At 38.7% G+C, this 16,177-nt stretch overlaps 1 protein-coding gene across 3 annotated transcripts; it reads left to right on the top strand.

The window, feature by feature from the left end:
- Positions 1-242: 242 nt before the first annotated feature.
- ABRAXAS1 (abraxas 1, BRCA1 A complex subunit) lies at positions 243-15,915 on the top strand. Of its 3 annotated transcripts, XM_027853449.1 has the most exons (10): positions 280-360; positions 1,435-1,606; positions 4,526-4,616; positions 7,994-8,030; positions 10,089-10,155; positions 11,503-11,696; positions 12,360-12,479; positions 13,552-13,636; positions 14,149-14,263; positions 15,239-15,808. In XM_027853449.1, exons 2-10 carry the CDS (start codon positions 1,601-1,603, stop codon positions 15,661-15,663), a joined length of 1,140 nt encoding a protein of 379 aa, XP_027709250.1. In that variant the 5' UTR covers positions 280-360; positions 1,435-1,600; the 3' UTR covers positions 15,664-15,808. The 3 variants fall into 3 exon arrangements, with proteins under 3 accessions (XP_027709249.1, XP_027709248.1, XP_027709250.1); XM_027853448.1 differs by lacking the exon at positions 1,435-1,606 and having other exon boundaries at positions 243-360; positions 15,242-15,915; XM_027853447.1 differs by lacking the exon at positions 1,435-1,606 and having other exon boundaries at positions 243-360.
- The last annotated feature ends 262 nt before the right edge of the window (positions 15,916-16,177 follow it).

Raw genomic sequence — 16,177 nt, 5'->3', positions numbered from 1 at the left:
ATAGGGGCGACGCTCAGCAGCCCTCTGTGCCCCACCGGGGGGTCGGGGAGGGACGTCCGAGACGGCCCGACAGCCCAGCCTGGGGCGCCCGCCCTCGCTGCGGGACGCCGCCTCCGCCGGCAGAGGGCGCTCTAGGCCGCGCACGGCGCCTGCGCCCTCTGGGCTCGCGGGCGCGCGCCGGCACCCGGAAGAGGCAGAGACGGAGGCGGCGGGAGGTGGAGGGAGCGCGCGCGCGGGGCGGCGGCACGTCCGAGGCCGGGACTGGACGGAAGCATGGAGGGCGAGAGGACGTCGGCGGTGATGTCGGGGTTTGTGTTCGGCTCCCTCGCTTTCCAGCACCTGAACTCCAACGCCGACACGGTGAGGCCAGGAGGGGTCACGTCCAGGGCCGGGGTGCGAGGGCCGCGCGGGGGGGGAGGGGCGGCCGAGGGTCCCCGCCTCCCTCCCTAGTCTTCCCGGCTCCCCTCCCCCAGTTACGGAGGGCCTACTGTGTGCCGGCCCGGAGGGGCCGCGTCGCCGGCCGCCGGGTCCCCGCCCGGCCGGCACACAGTAGGCCGCGTGCGAATGTCCGGAGCCTGGGGGCGTTGAACGGCCCCAGAGGCGGAGGCCGCCTAGCGGAGCGGGGAGGGCCGCGCGGGAGCCTCGGCCACTGTCGGCCGTGTTCGCGTGTGTCCGTTCTGCGGTAACCGCCGTGGGCCCTGGAGCTGTCGCTTTCTTTGTGCTGACGTTTTCCCTCTCGGCCTCTCCCGGGCCCCACAATTAAACAAACAAACAACAAAAACCAAAACCCTGGCCAAGTAAAGCAAAGGTGCATCGGCCACGGCCAAAGACGCGTGCCTCCTTCTGCATCTCTGCCCGCAGGGTGGGTAGCGGACTTCATCATTGCCCTCTGCGATTGTGGACATCGCGTTAGCCGGGATGAGAGTTGTTTTTCCTTACAGTGTTATTTTGTACAAATCATTCACCTGCTTCTCACTTCAGTCGGCATCAGTTCATACAAATCTTCCCAAGGTTCTCCCAATTTCTACCTTGATTTCTTACGACACACTGTTTACATATGATAATTTATTCCACCATTTTCGATTTGATGGGCACCCCCCTAGTTTCTGTTTCTTTGGCACTATAGAAAGAGTTGCATCCTTTTTTTTTTTCCCCCCTCTTTTGGACATCTTTGGGAGTGTAGCCCTGGGAGTATTATCTCTGAGTCAAAGCCACAATTGGGGGCATGGTTCTAAATTGCTTTCCGTAATAACTCAATCAGTTCACAGCTCCACCGGTATTAGATGTTTGCCTATTTTCTTGCAGCCCCTCCCACATTTGTCATTATTCAGATTTTATCATCTTTGCCATTTTGAAGAGTGTGAGGTGGGCTCCCAGTTGCTTTAATTTGTGGTGTTCTACTTGGTGATGTGGAGGTTTTTTTTTTTTCTTAAGGCTGTTGATGTTTTAGATTTCTACTTTGGAAAACTGCCTCCTCTTACCCTTGGGGGCCATCTCCAGTCGTCCTGATCAATATCTTACCACTGGATCCAAGTGGCTTTGGAGGAGAAAGTGAGGCTGGTGACTTTTGCACAGCTCTCCCTCACCTTGCTCATAAGGCATGCAGGTGAGAGATGGGATGTTACGGTCAGGGAACGTAGAGTAGGCTATTTAGGCTGGTACATAAATATATGTGATATAAATTAGTAAAGTTAGGCTCGAGCCAGACTAAAAGATTTTAAATGTCAAGGTGAGTTGGAAAACTGCCTCCTCTTACCCTTGGGGGCCATCTCCGGTCATCCTGATCAATATCTTACCACTGGATCCAAGTGGCTTTGGAGGAGAAAGTGAGGCTGGTGACTTTTGCACAGCCCTCCCTCACCTTCCAACATGCATGTTCTGGTATCACCATCTCTTCCTTTTTTTCAGTCCAGATAGATTAATCTCCTAAAACACTGACTTTTCTTCTAACTTTGATATTTATGTCAAGGGCATCACCATCCTTCCATTCTTGACTATTTAGTCTTACTCAAAAATCTAATCCTATGCAAAGTCTTGTGAGAGATCATTTGGATGTAGAGTATACCTCATACACCTAATTATAATGACCAAGGAGAAGAGATTCTTTCCATTGGAGAGGTGGAGGACTCTGGGTTTGGAATGTTGTATATATTGTCCATATGATTGCCGAATCAGTTGCCTGTAACTTTGTTATCAGGGAAAGCTTGTTGGGGAGGTGGGTGAGAAGTGCTTTGGCTAGAAATAATTGATTTTAAAATAAAAGATAGCCAAAAAATTATTTGTCAGTGAATACCCCTCTACCCCCATCCCCAGCTAATTTAGGACCTTAATAAGTTTTTGCTAAACTACTTAACAGAGCAGTAGCCCTCTGATTGGTCTTCCTGGTTAAGGAATTTCTCCTCTCTAATTCATCCAGGATAGATTCCCCGTGGGATTTACAGTCAGAAACAAACTGCTCGGTTTGACACATGCAGTAAAACTCTTCATTAACTTGCTCCTGCACTCCTTTTCAGATTTATTACACATTATTATTCCCCATCATGCAACATATTTCCAGCCAAACTACCCTACTTGCTGTTCCTCTAAACAGAACTTCTCCTAACTTCATGCCTTTCTATCAGCTGTCCCATTTCCTTCTGTACCTGCCTCTCAGAATCCCTAATGTTCTCCAAAGCTCAGCTCAATCACCACCTTTTACTTGAGGCCATTCTTAACCCCCCAGCTACTAGGTCCTCTCTCCTCCAATACCCTAATTTTATTTACCTTTTATTTGCTCTTTAAGGGCATGGACAGAGTTTTGGTTTTTGGTTTTTTTAAAACCTCTATGCTTAGCATAGTCTAGGTGCTTGTTGATTAATATGCCTCCATAACCTCCAGTGAATCCTCCTTATGCAGAAAATAAAATTCCAACTCCTATTGGAACATTCAGGTCTCTCTGTATTTTAAGCTCACCCTTCCTATATGCCAGGAACTTTCACCTTTAACCAAATTAAGTATCTCACTATTTTCTGAACCTGACATTTTTTCCTGATTCCAAACCTTAACACATGCAGTTTCTCTTACCAGGAATGTTCTTTCGCCCATTTGACTGTGAACTCCTTGAGAACAGAGATGGTTTTTTATCTTTCTTTGTATCCTCAGAATAGTGCCTTGGCACGGGGTAGGCATATCTTTTGATGCAGTGATAAATGCTAGTTGACTAAGCCCTACCTTCCGGGTTAAGCTTATGGTTCTGCTTCATTCAATGGATAGTAAGAGCTTACATATGTTCAGGCCCTGTGCTAAGTGCTGGGCAGTTACAAGACAACAAGAAAGTCCCTGCCTTCAAAGAACTTGTATTTTAGTGGGGCATGCAGCATGTAAACAAATAAATACAATGTAATTTGAGAAAGGAATTTTAACTGGAGGAATCAGGAAAGAGTTCATAAAGAAAATGGCCACTTACTAACCACGGAAGGAAGCTAAGCATTGTAAAAGGCATAGAAAATAACTTGCTCATAAGGCATGCAGGTGAGAGATGGGATATTATGTTCAGGGAACATAGAGTAGGCCATTTAGGCTGGCACATAAATATGTGTGACATAAATTAGGAAAGTTAGGCTAGAGCCAGACTAAAAGATTTTAAATGCCATGGGGAGTTGGTATTTTGAAAACCATTGGAGATTTTCAAGCAGGGAGTAGTATAATTAGACTTGTGACTTGGGAGGATTATTTTGGCAGCTGTTGCATGGATTAGGAAAAAAAAGAACAAAGGAAAGCCAGAAAGAGGCTAATTAGGCTATGAAGCAGTCCAGGCAGCAAGGTAATACAGATCCAAAACAGGGTGGAGATTAGGAGAGGGGGGAAGATGTGTATGGGATAGGAAAGATGTTGAGATAGAACTGAAAAGACTGGGCAGTGGATTAGAGATTTAAGGGGTAGCAGAAAGGGTCATTGATGATTCCCAAGTTTCAAGGTTGGCTGATAGGAGGATTGGTGTTATCCTCAATAGAAATGGGGAGGTTTGGAGAAAGGGTAGGTCAGAGGGGAAGAGAATGAGGTTTGTTGTTTTTTTTTTTTTAATGTATTGTGCTTGAGTTGCCTAAGATGTCCAGGAAGGCAGTTGGTGATATGGGACTGCAGTTCAGGAGAAAGGTTAGGGCTGGATATGCATCTATTCACCAATCATCTGTATAAAAATACTTGAACGCTTGGGAAGCTGATGAGATCATAGAGGGCTAAGGACAGCACTTTGGGGCACCCCATGGTTCAGGGGCAAGAGATGAAGCAATATAGTCCATATTAATCTTCCCCTTATCGCAATTTTTATAATACTTGTACTATTGATTTTGACATATTGTCTTTTCCTGTTACTTGACTCATTCCTGACTTCTCTTCAACTAGGCTGAGTAAAGTGTTCTTTTCTATCCTCTTTATACCTAGCATATTGTAGATGCCCAGGTTTGGAATGAACTAATTAAAATTAGTAAAGACATAATAAATGTTAGTTTATTTCATATATCGTTTCTTTTTTGTACCCCTATAGGAAGGTTTTCTCCTTGGGGAGGTGAAAGGTGAAGCCAAGAACAGTATTACAGACTCTCAATTGAATGATGTTGAAGTTGTTTATACAATTGGTGAGTATACCATGTGTTATCTATGTGTCAGACCTAAAAGCAATCAGGATAAATGCTCTTTTAAAATATTTTAAAAATAATTTTCTAAAAACTTATTTTAAAATGGAGATTGAAAATAAAATTAATGCACTCCTTATTCCTTATTTAAAAGTATTAGGTATAGCTTTGCTAAAGTAGGAAAAAACTAAGGAAAAATGAACAATAAAAATTACAGAATACATTATATACATGCTATAGTTAATTTAAATGAAATTTCTTTTTCAGACTCTTCCTGCGGGGCTTTATTGGTAACATGTAATAATGCTAATGATTTATGTGGGTTTATTTTATGTTCTATAACTTTGCTGAAGTTATTAGTGGTTTCGATTAATTTCTTAGTTGAGTCCCCACTGTTCTTTAAGTAAATCATCATGGTATGCAGAAAGCAGTAATTTTCTTTGCTTTTTGACCATGCTTATTCTCCCAGTTTCTGTCTCTTCTCTTATTGCTGTAGCTAGTATTTCTAGCACTGTATCAAATAGTGGACCTCCTTGATTTACTCCTGATCTTATAGGAAAGGACTCTAGTTTATCCCCATTCCTATGATGCTAGCCCTTGATTTTAGATAGATACTACTTATATTAAGGTAAGATTCAGTTATTCCTGTGTTTCTAGTGCTTTTAACAGGAATGGATGTTTTATTTTATTAAAAAGCTTTTTGTGTATTGATATAGTAATATGACTTGTTGTTGTTCTCGTCAGTTATATTTATAGCATTGAAACAGTCCTATTGTCTTGGTAAAAATAAGCCTGGTCATAGCCTTCGTGATATGTTGCTGTAGTCTTCTTCCTCATCTTTTATTTAAAATTTCCGTATCACTTTTTTCTCCGTTTTGACTCTCCCTTGTTAAGGTAGCAAGACCATATTTGTATCATAGAAGGAATTTAGTAGGACACCTTTTCCTACAGTTGATGTAATATTGGAATTAATTCTTTAAATGTTTGATAGAATTTGCTTTTAAATCCATCTTGTTCTTCAGAGGCTGTTTTCGTTTTGAGCTCATTTATGTGTTTAATTTCTTTTTCTAAAATTGGGTAATTTAAGTACTCTATTACTTGTTATGTTGATTTGGACCTCTTATATTTTTATAAATATTAGTCCCTTTCATTTGTATATTAGTTTTATTTGGCATATAATTCAGTGAAATGATTTTCTAATTTATTTCTTCATCAGTTGTGAATTCACCTTTTTAATTTTTGACATTGAGAGTTTATTTTTCTTCTTAATCAAATTAGCAAATGGTTTATCCATTTCCTCCAAGCCCTCCTCCCACCAAAAAAAAAAACCCTTAGCACCTAGGTTTTTTGATTAGTCTAATTTTTTTCTTTCAGTTTTGTTTATTATTTTGATTTTCAAGATTTCCATTTTATTTAATTGGGAGTTTTAAATTTGATGCTTTTCTCTTTTTTTTAAAATTGCATGCCCAGTTTATTGATCTTTGTCTCTTTTAATGATAAAAGTGTTGATATAGAAAATATCCCCTGAGAACTATGCATCCCCCAAATTTTGGTATATTGTCTCATTGTCATCATTTTAATAAAATTATTGGTTGTTTCTCTGATTTGTTCTTTGACTCATCTGTTTTTTAGGATTAAGTTATTTAGTCTCCAATTAATTTTTAATAATTTATTCAGCATCCATTTATTCAACATAACTTTTATTACATTGTGGTCCATAAAAGATGTGTTTAATTTTTCTGCTTTTTTGTGAGGTTTTTTACTACATGATACATGGTTAATTTTTGTAAAATGCCATGTACAATGAAATATATATATCTCTATATATTTCTTTCTATTCCCATTTAGTAACCATCAGACTTCTATCATATCTTTCTTATTGACATCTTTTGGATTCCTGATATTAGGATTCTGAGGGGAAACATATCATCTCTATTAGGTTGTAAACACTTCATCCTTTTTTAATCCTGTTACTGCTCTCTGGTATTTACCTTTTTCTGTTTCTCTTGATCCTTCTGTTTGTATTTCAAAATTCCTACTCAGTTCTGGTCTTTTCTTCATGAAAGCTTGGTAGTGTTCTGTTTCATTAAAAATCCATTTCCCCCTGTTGTGTTATACTTAGTACAATACAATGCCTGGCAATTCGATCTAATGGTTTTTAAATTATTTTATTATGACAAAACATGTCAGATGCTTTCTGAGTATCCAGGAAGGGCTTACTTTCCCTGTTGCTTGTTTTGAGGTTATAAAATGTGTTGACGGCGGCTTTCCTCATATGCATGGCATTGTAGCACAGGCTGTCATCTACTGGACTAGCTATACTAGTGCTAACATCAGTGACGGTGTACCATGTTTTTGCGGGTGGGCTTGCCTGAGAATCATAGATGGAAGCCACGGGGAGAACATGAGGGTATAGATTATTTTGGGCTTATTTTTATACTTCTGCTAATGCCTACCTAGAAGTGAATTGCACATGGTAGGTTTTTATTACACGTTTACCAGTGAATAAAAATAATCATCATTTACGTAGCACTTAAGGATTTACAAAGCCCTTTTCCTTAAAAACATTGAGGTATGTAGTGAGTCATAGTTAGATACCTATTGAGTGATAGATTTGGGACCAAACCCAGGGTTTCTAATTCTAAGTGCAGCATTCCTCTTATTGCATAACTTCTCATAAATGTGTGTCTAAGGAGGTGATCACGCATATAATTGTCTCCTTTCCTTAGACCTGATTTGGCTTTTGACATGGGAATAAGGTAGCTTAGCTTTTAGACATCTGTTGGTTTTTTTCTGCTCAAATAGTTAACCTCTGCTTGAATGAAAAGAGTTAATGCATCTTTGTAGGGGAGGATCCTAGACTAGTAATTTGGTCGAGTTTAGGGGTATTTTCCCCATGAGGAAATTCTCTACCAATTTGAGTCCCTGACGAGTTGGCAGCTTAGAGTTTTAGAGACTTATCTGGAGCACTGAGAGGTTCGGTGAGGTGCCGAGTCACATGGGCCAAAAATGTGTCTGAGGTGGGACCCGAACCTAGGTTTTATTGACTTCAAGAGCAGTCCTCTGTGTCCTATGCCAGGCATCAGTACATCTAAACTACAAGGTATGTAATTTATTCCTTAGAATTTATTAATTATAAAAAATAGTTCCTAAGCATCAACACATGCATGGAATTTAATATTTATTAAACAACCATGGAAAGACTTTCCTAATGCTAACAGCTACATTACCAAAATATGAAATTAGAGAAAGAACATCCTGAAATTCAGTGAAAATATAGCAGATTAAAATTGTGCCTTTGGGAAGGTATTTGTAATCATTACTGCAGTGTTAAGAATTTCAATTAGATTAATATAAAAATACTTACCTTTTCCTTTCAGACATACAAAGGTACATTCCATGCTATCAACTCTTCAGGTAAGTGCTACCATATGTGAGGAATTCTGACCAGTAGTTTGTGATTGGGTTATGTCAAGCAAGCAGGAAATAATTTATTAAGCTCCTATTACGTGCCAAGCATTGCACTGGGGATATAAAGATAAAATAATGACAGTCCCTGCCCTCAGGAAGCTTATACTCTATCTTATAATGAAAAGGTTTTTTCTAATTATCTGAAATGAAATTATCATTTACTCATTCAACTTGCTGGGGTTCCTTATTTAATGCTCACATTCCTTATGATACTTGGTTGCTGTATTTTCCCTGACCTGCACATTTGCCCAGGGTCACACAGCTAGTAAGGGTCAGGTGTCTGAGGCCATTGAACTCTGATCCTTCTCACTCCAAGGCCGGAGCTCTATCCACTGCGCCATGTAGCTGTCCCTTACCTCTTTTATTTTCCCAAAACAAGGCAACCATAGATTTGTGGGATTAGAGATAGAAAGTAGGAACTATAACTGATCGTTTAAAGGTCCGTTTTCGGCAGAAAGAAAGAGCAGCCATCGTCAATTTCAGAGTTTGATTTTTTAAAATTGGTATAAACCTGCTAGGTCATAGGACAGAATGCTTGTTCAACAGTTTTTGTGTTGCTCGTTTCTGGCCTTAGATTTTTGTGGAGCACTGTGTTTCTCCTCTGCCTTATCACATTCTACCTCAGGATCTTTCAAAATATTTTTCTCTACAAATACTTTGCTGTGAATAATTGAGACGAGTGATCAGTTGGCACAACTCAAGGAGAGTTTGGAGACCTTAAATACATGAAGTTTCTCTTCAATGAGTTCAGCTGTTTTTGTTGTTCTGTATAGTTTCACAGTCTGACATGTTGAGAGTAATGTGTACTGCTACTAGGCAAGGTCTGTTTATGTTGCACATGCTGTATTGTATATGCTGGGTAGGTAAAATTTATTAAAAAATTACTTATAAATTTTCTTTTATCTCTAATATATCACCCAAAAGGATATCAGTCAATAAGCATTTATTAATTGCTGGGCACTGTGCTAAGTGCTAAGGTGCTTGGGATACAAAGAAAGGCAGAGTCTCTACTCTCTAGGAGCTCAAAGTCTAAAGGGGGAGATGACTATTTACAAAGACACATGCTAAATAGTTTGGAAATAATCAACAGAAATGAGGCGCTAACTTCCTGTAGAAGGTGGGACTCTAGCTTGAAAAAGGCCAGGAGGCAGAGATAAGGAGGGAGAACATTGCATGCATTGGAGGATAGCCAGTGAAAATGCCTGGAGTTGAAAGATGGAGTGTTTTGTTCACAGCAAGGAGACCAGTGCCATTGGATTAAAGAATTTGGGGGAGGAGGGGACATGTGGTGCTGTGTATGGTAAAAGATGACTAGAAAGGTGGGTTTGGGGTCAGGTTATAGAGGGCTTTTAACTCCCCTGCAGAAGTGGTAGACTATGGGTGTGAAATACTGCATATACTGTCAAATTCAGTTGATGTGTTTTGTTGAATTGGGTCTTTTTCCCTCTTTTGTATATATTTGGTTGCCAGGGATGATTTGCTGGGGGCAGGGGAGGGGGGTAAGCAGGGAGAATATAGGGAATGTGATGTAAAAACAAATTATCAATAATAATTTAAAGTATTTTCTTGATATGGGCTCCTAAAGAAAACAATAACAATTAGCAGACTAGGAATTAAGTAACTTCATTGTCACATAGACTCATGAGGTATGGTAGGGTCCAGTAGAATGTCAAGGCAAGCAGTGCTGCTGCTGTTAAACTTTGATGGCACATAGATCTTATTGCTTAGCATTGGGGTACTTTGGTTAGGGCCAATTGCAATATTATACTGGCATTGAGAAAATTCTTTTTTTTTTCCTTAAACTTTTAGGCAGTTGGGGGTTAAGTGACTAGTCCAGGGTCACACAGCTAGTGAGTGTCAAGTGTCTGGTCTGAGACCAGATTTGAACTCAGGTCCTCCTGACTTCAGGGCCGGTGATCTATCCACTGTGCCACCTAGCTGCCCCAAGGGAATTCTTTATAAAGAGATTTCAACTGACACATATTTTCATCTGCCTCTTTTTAGCTTTTATAACTCAATAGGTGAAGTAAATGAGCAGGAGCTGAAGAAGATCATCCCATGCTGCAAAAAGGTATTGGGACTTGTTCCACCTCTGTGACTCACTCCTTTAATTATCTACTTTTTTGGCTTCTAACAAGAGTAATAGTCACATTAACTTTGCACATATGGCTTTTAATCTTATCCTCTAAAGTAGGTGGGGAGAAAGAACTGAAAAAGGCAGCACAGGCAGTGTACGGCCTGGAGGACTGTAGCCAAGTCCATGGGCTTTTCTCATCTGTCAAATGGAGGTAAAATATTGTACCTAAAAGGATTTTTATGAAAAAAAATGAACTCTGAAGTGCTTTACAAATCTGAGTGCCAGGCCCTTTACTGCAGAATTTGAGAGTTAGACTAGAACTCAAAGGACATTCTATACCTGAAGAGGGATTCCCCCTGTGGTGGGACTGGCTCAAATCCTTCCTCCAAACTGTTGACCTTGAGCAAGTCATTTCACCTTCCTGGGTCTCATTTTCCTTATCTGAACAGGCAGGATTGGACTAGATGGCCTCTGAAAGAGGGTCTTTAAGTACTTCCCAAGATTTTACTTAACTACCTCAAGTGAGGGAAACCTCACTAACCCTTATCTACCCTAACCTCCCAAGGAAACCCATTCTACTTTAGGAAAATGCAAATTGTTAAGAAGTTTTTTTCTTACCTCAATCAACTTTCACCCCTTGCTCCTAATTCTACCCTTTGAGCCCAAGCAGAACAAATCTGATCCTTTCTGCAGAGGACAGCTTTTAAAATACTTGAATAAAATACTTGACTGTCCATGCTAAATCTTACCTTCTCCTGGCTTAAGATCCCAAGTTCCCTCAAATAATCCTTACATGGCATGAATTTGAGACCCTTCATCATCCTCGTTGCCCTACTCTGGGCACCCTTCAGCTTATCAATGACCATTCCTAAAATGTGGCCACAGAACTGAAGAGAATACTCTCTTTTTGGTCTGATGAGATAGAACCTCTCACCTTAAAAATAAACATTTTTGGTTAACTGGTTTTAGTCAGAGAATTTTATCTTTTAACTCAGTTGCATTGATCTCATCTTTTTAAAATGATGTCCTTATTATGAACCTTAATTAAAGGTTCAGATTTCAGGACAGAAATAGAAAAGTTCTCTTGAGTTAAGAACTTCTAAGAGGGGAAAACTCTTAAAAAATTTTTTTAGTAAAGTCTAAGGAATGCACAAGAATATTTTAAGTACAAACCAGTATTTATGTTTTTGCAAAGTACAAAATGTGTATATGTAAATCTTAAGCTTGTCAAGAGTTTTTCTAAATGTTGATCACTGTTATTGAATGTTTTCTTATTTATTTTTGTCTCATTGTGGCAATACAGTTTTAGATAATAGAGATATTTGATTTTTCTCCCCTTAGAATGTTATGGGATGGTACAAATTCAGACGTAATTCAGACCAAATGATGACATTTCGAGAGAGGATTCTTCACAAAAATTTACAAGAACATCTTTCAAATCAGGGCCTTGTTTTTCTGTTACTAACACCAAGCATAGCCACAGAAAGCTGCTCCACTCATAGGTTGGATCATGCTTTACATAGACCTCAGGAAGGGTAAGTGTTGCACATATTTGAATTAGCTAATGAAGTTCAGGATGTACTATGCTGTTATTTTTCAATATTTAGTTCTTAAATGTTTTATACAAATGTATACGTTGATGTAACAACATTTAATGCATGGATTTATGTGAGATGGGTTTTTCCTTTCACATCTGGATTTTCTTGAACACAGGGGTCATAATGATCCCTATACCACTGGGAGGAAAAATCAGATTTCTCCTTCCCTTAGTGATGCTAATAAGCATAGGACTACCTCATGTTATACAGATAACCTTTTCCATGTCGTATCAAGATTCTTATCAAAAATGTATTGACTACGTAGCTGGTTTGTTTTTTGTTTTTTTAAACTAATGGAAAACAGCTTAAGCCAAGTATTGGTTATGCCTAATTATAGCTATATTCCATTTTAAGTGAACTAATTTCACATAAAGTAGCCATGTGTTTTTTTTTTTTTAATTTAAAATAATTGACAGTGCTGTTGTAGATAAAAGTAATTGCTTATACATTTACTGGAGTAATTTTTTTTGACAAATAATAGAGGATACCTGTCTACCTCACTTGTGTAGGGTGGTCTATTGTGAATGGGAAATGAAGATAATAGAATGCCACTGCTAATTTTTAACTTTGCTATAAATTCATATCAAAAATTTTTTTTAGAGTTTTCCATAAAGTGCCTTTAGTGGTGACCAACTTAGGTATGTCAGAGCTACAAGGATATAAGACTGTGTTGAGTTCCTGTATATCCACTATCTTTGGCCGAACAGTCCGTGCACGTAGGTAAGATGGCTCCTCAGCCGCTAACTCTTCACCTCACCTATACGCTCATTTTCTTAAGAAAAAAAGAAAAAATTGTATCATTAAATTTAAAATGGATCAGAACTTGAACTAATTTTAAAGCTAAAGCCACTATGCATATAGTCTGACTACAAATATGTGCTATCTCATTTTCATCAAGTCCTTGGCTTCTAGGTAATCTTTTTATTCCTTTTTCATTGCCTATCAGATCAGATCATTAAACATAATTTAAGTGCCTCCTTTGTGTCAGGCCCTGCACTGGGCATGCAATGAAACAGGTCCTTGGAGCTTACCTTCTTTTTGTGGAAAAGTACACAGATAGTATACATAGTATATGTATATCTATACAACATATAGATGGTGTACATATGTATAAATAGATAAGGAAAGACCTATTATATATACAGTATGTACAAGGTATTTGAAGAGAGTCAAGAGCCTCAGGATATCTCCAAAGTTGGATCTGGGGCCCTGCTGGGGGACATAGCTTATGACAATGACATGGTGCTTTGGGAATTCCATAGGTCTCCAGGTGGTTGTCCCAAACCTTTTCCTTACTGTCCCAACTCTGGCTACATCCTCTTTTCCTTCCAAAGGACTTGTCTACCTACAATACTGGCAAGAGCTCATTCAGTATGAGCTTCCTGGTCTTCTATCGTTTTCTTCCTTTCAGTCTGAAAGACGTGTTCTTTCTCTTTAAAAGTTCTAATTCTCCATAATCTCTTCTAACTCTTCCTACCATTCCTCTAAGACCTTGCTCCATCCCTGCTTTTAAAAGTTAAGACTCTCTTGTCTCATCTTCTGTTTATAAACATGTCAGATTTACCTCAACCTAAAAAAAAAAAAGCTACTTTTGACCTACAACATATCCTACCTCCCCTACTTCTCCCTTTAAAAAAAAAAATAGTACTCTACCTCCTTACTACCATCTCAGAATCTGTGTTCAAGGGCCCTATATCATCTCCATCTAATCTTCATTTTCCAGATGAACTACAGATAATAAGTTTTGAAATCTATAAAGGCACAAGAAAATATCTTTATCTTTAACCAATAGGTCAGAGTTTTTTAATGAAGATGGAACTTTAAAAGAGGTCCAGAAGATAAGCGAACTCTATGGCACTATACAAGAGGAATTAAAGGTAATTATCTCACACCTTTAAGGAGTGTTTCTAGATTTAGAAATCATGCCAGCTCTACATGTTTAGGATTTCTTCTAGAAAAATTCAGATTTTGCCTAGTATATTATCTGTTAAAAAAAATACAGCATACAAAATTTTTTCAATCAAAAAATTTATTACTAAATTTATTATAACCAAAAATTTAACAATATATTATTATACATTATACATTGAATTTTTAAATTCAGAAAGCTTACTTTGATAAATTCCTCAATCTGTAAACTTGAATTAAGGTAGTAATTTTGGGGAGTATATTAAACTTCCCCATCTTCTACCCTAATTAGTCACGTTAGAGAAAAAAAAATTGCACGTGCAAAAATGCCATAGTTGGTGTGTGATACAGTTCAGGAAGGGGTTAAAATTTGTGACGTTGCCTTATTCTGTCCTGTAGAATTCCTTTTAGTTAGTATAGGTTACTAATGTATTATGAGTTGAAATGTTGTCTGTATAATTAAACTACTTTTCTTTTGTAGGAAATATGCACTCAAGTGTTAGACAGTGAGCAATTAGTAGAAAAATTAATAAAGGATATACATAGACTAAAAGAAGAACTTGCAGCAAGAAAGAGAGCCAAGACTGTAGTATCAGGTAAGAAGAAAAGTTAACATTCTTATACTGCTTATCTTTTATTCCTGTACAGCTGCCATTGAAGGACATCCATAATAGTTCATTTCCCTAGCACTTTCAGATCGACAAAGCTGTTACTTCACAAGCAGCCCAAGCACTCCCTGTTTTACAAAGAAAACAGGCACAGAAAGTGATGGCTTTGGATGCTTATAATAACCAGTAATTAAACCAGTATGCAGGATACCATGCTACTGTTTACAATGGTGTCCAACTTTTACCTAACCTCAGTTTAACAAGATTGATGTAGTAAGCAGGCTCTGGTCAGTAGCAAACAGAGGATGGGGGAGGTTTTGCTAAATGAAAAGAACCCTTTGGGGGCAGCTAGGTGGCGCAGTGGAATGAGCTCCAGCCTTGGAGTCAGGAGGACCTGAGTTCAAATTCGGCCTCAGACACATGATACTTACTACCTGTGTGACCCTAAGCAAGTCACTTAACCCTTGATTGTCTCACCAAAAAGCAAAAACAACAACAACAAAAAGAACCTTTTCTTCAGGTTCAGGAAGTCGGCTTTGGCAGATGTAAGCCAAGCTTGCTGAATATTCTAAGGAAAAGTATCATTGTGGATAAAATTTTAAAATTGGACTCAGATCAAATAAGCCATGAAAGGCCCTGGGATGGGGAATGTGCAGCCTGGAGGCCACATGTGGCCCTCTAGGTCCTTAAGTGCTGCCCTATGATGGAATCCAAACTTCACAGAATAAATCCCCTTAAAAGGATTCTAAAGGATTCTATAAAACTGAGTTAGAATCCTTTTAAGGGGATTTATTCTGTGAAGTTTGGATTCCATCACAGGGCAGCACTTAAGGACCTAGAAGGTGGCCACATGCGGCCTCCAGGCTGCAGATTCCCCACCCACTCCTACCCTAGACCCTTATGTTCCATGTCAATATGAACTTTTACATAATTCTGAATAATAAATTGTGTTTTTTGATTTAGCAGTAACAAACCGTGACTTGGAAACAGAAGAGAATGTTCTTCTTTGTCAAGCTTTACGGACATTTTTCCCAAATTGTGGATTTCTTCATTCATGTATTGTCTGTTTGAAAGGCAGGCAGATTTCTAGAAACTGCTGTAACACTGACCACAAACTCCATCTAGTGAGTGAATTAACTTTGATGCTGGAAAGCCCTGATTTTCCAGAAGATGATGAAACAAGATGTGGAGTTAAGCGTAAATCTCTTGACTTAGAGAACCAAAGACCACTCAAGAAAGCACGACTGTTACAAATTCATAATCAGTCTCTTAAAAGAGATCATGAAAACAATGATCAGGAAACAGAACTGACAAGCAGTATAGAAACAGATGAAGAAGCAGAGAAATTGAAGGACAATATTGAATATCCAGAGTCACCAACTTTCTGAATCTTTCATACAATTTTCCTGATTGTCCCAAGTGACCAAAGGGCAACAGGGGAAAAAAAATTATTGTTTTAAAGTACTAATTGGATAAGTTCTAATAATTTTCTAAAGTATTGCATCATATAAAATATTTTGGAAACTTGTTAAATTAGGACTGTGACAATATTTTTTATTACAGTACTCTAGGAGTATGGCAAAAATTACTAGTCATTTTCCCAGTTGTTTAGTTTTTGTAAATAAAAGCTTTTACTGAAACTATTAATCTACTTTGTAGATGAAATATATCTGTAAAAAACCATCCTAAAACTTGAAGCTATATTTTTAAAATTGGTCAAAGAAAGAAAGGCCACACTAAGAATAAGTTAAATTTCAGAACTCAACTACTCAAGTTTTTACTGCATACATTTTCTTATGCCTAATCAACTATCAGATTGGTTAATCCTAAAGTCTGAACTAGTCCTCAATCAAGAAATTCTCATGCCCACCTTCTGTGTCTTCATTCTGTTTCCCCCAGTAG

This window comes from Vombatus ursinus, unplaced genomic scaffold (assembly GCF_900497805.2).
Source record: "Vombatus ursinus unplaced genomic scaffold, bare-nosed wombat genome assembly UNPS02009975.1, whole genome shotgun sequence".
Classification (NCBI taxonomy): domain Eukaryota; kingdom Metazoa; phylum Chordata; class Mammalia; order Diprotodontia; family Vombatidae; genus Vombatus; species Vombatus ursinus.
Note: the sequence above shows the minus strand (reverse complement) of the source record. Positions and strands in the feature narration are given on the sequence as shown.

Excerpts from the sequence above, each read along its gene's own strand:
- ABRAXAS1 (XM_027853447.1), top strand. The coding sequence starts at position 274 with ATGGAGGGCGAGAGGACGTCGGCGGTGATGTCGGGGTTTGTGTTCGGC. Across the intron at positions 361-4,525 it reads TGAACTCCAACGCCGACACG|GAAGGTTTTCTCCTTGGGGA; the intron begins GTGAGGCCAGGA and ends GTACCCCTATAG. Across the intron at positions 12,480-13,551 it reads CGAACAGTCCGTGCACGTAG|GTCAGAGTTTTTTAATGAAG; the intron begins GTAAGATGGCTC and ends TTTAACCAATAG.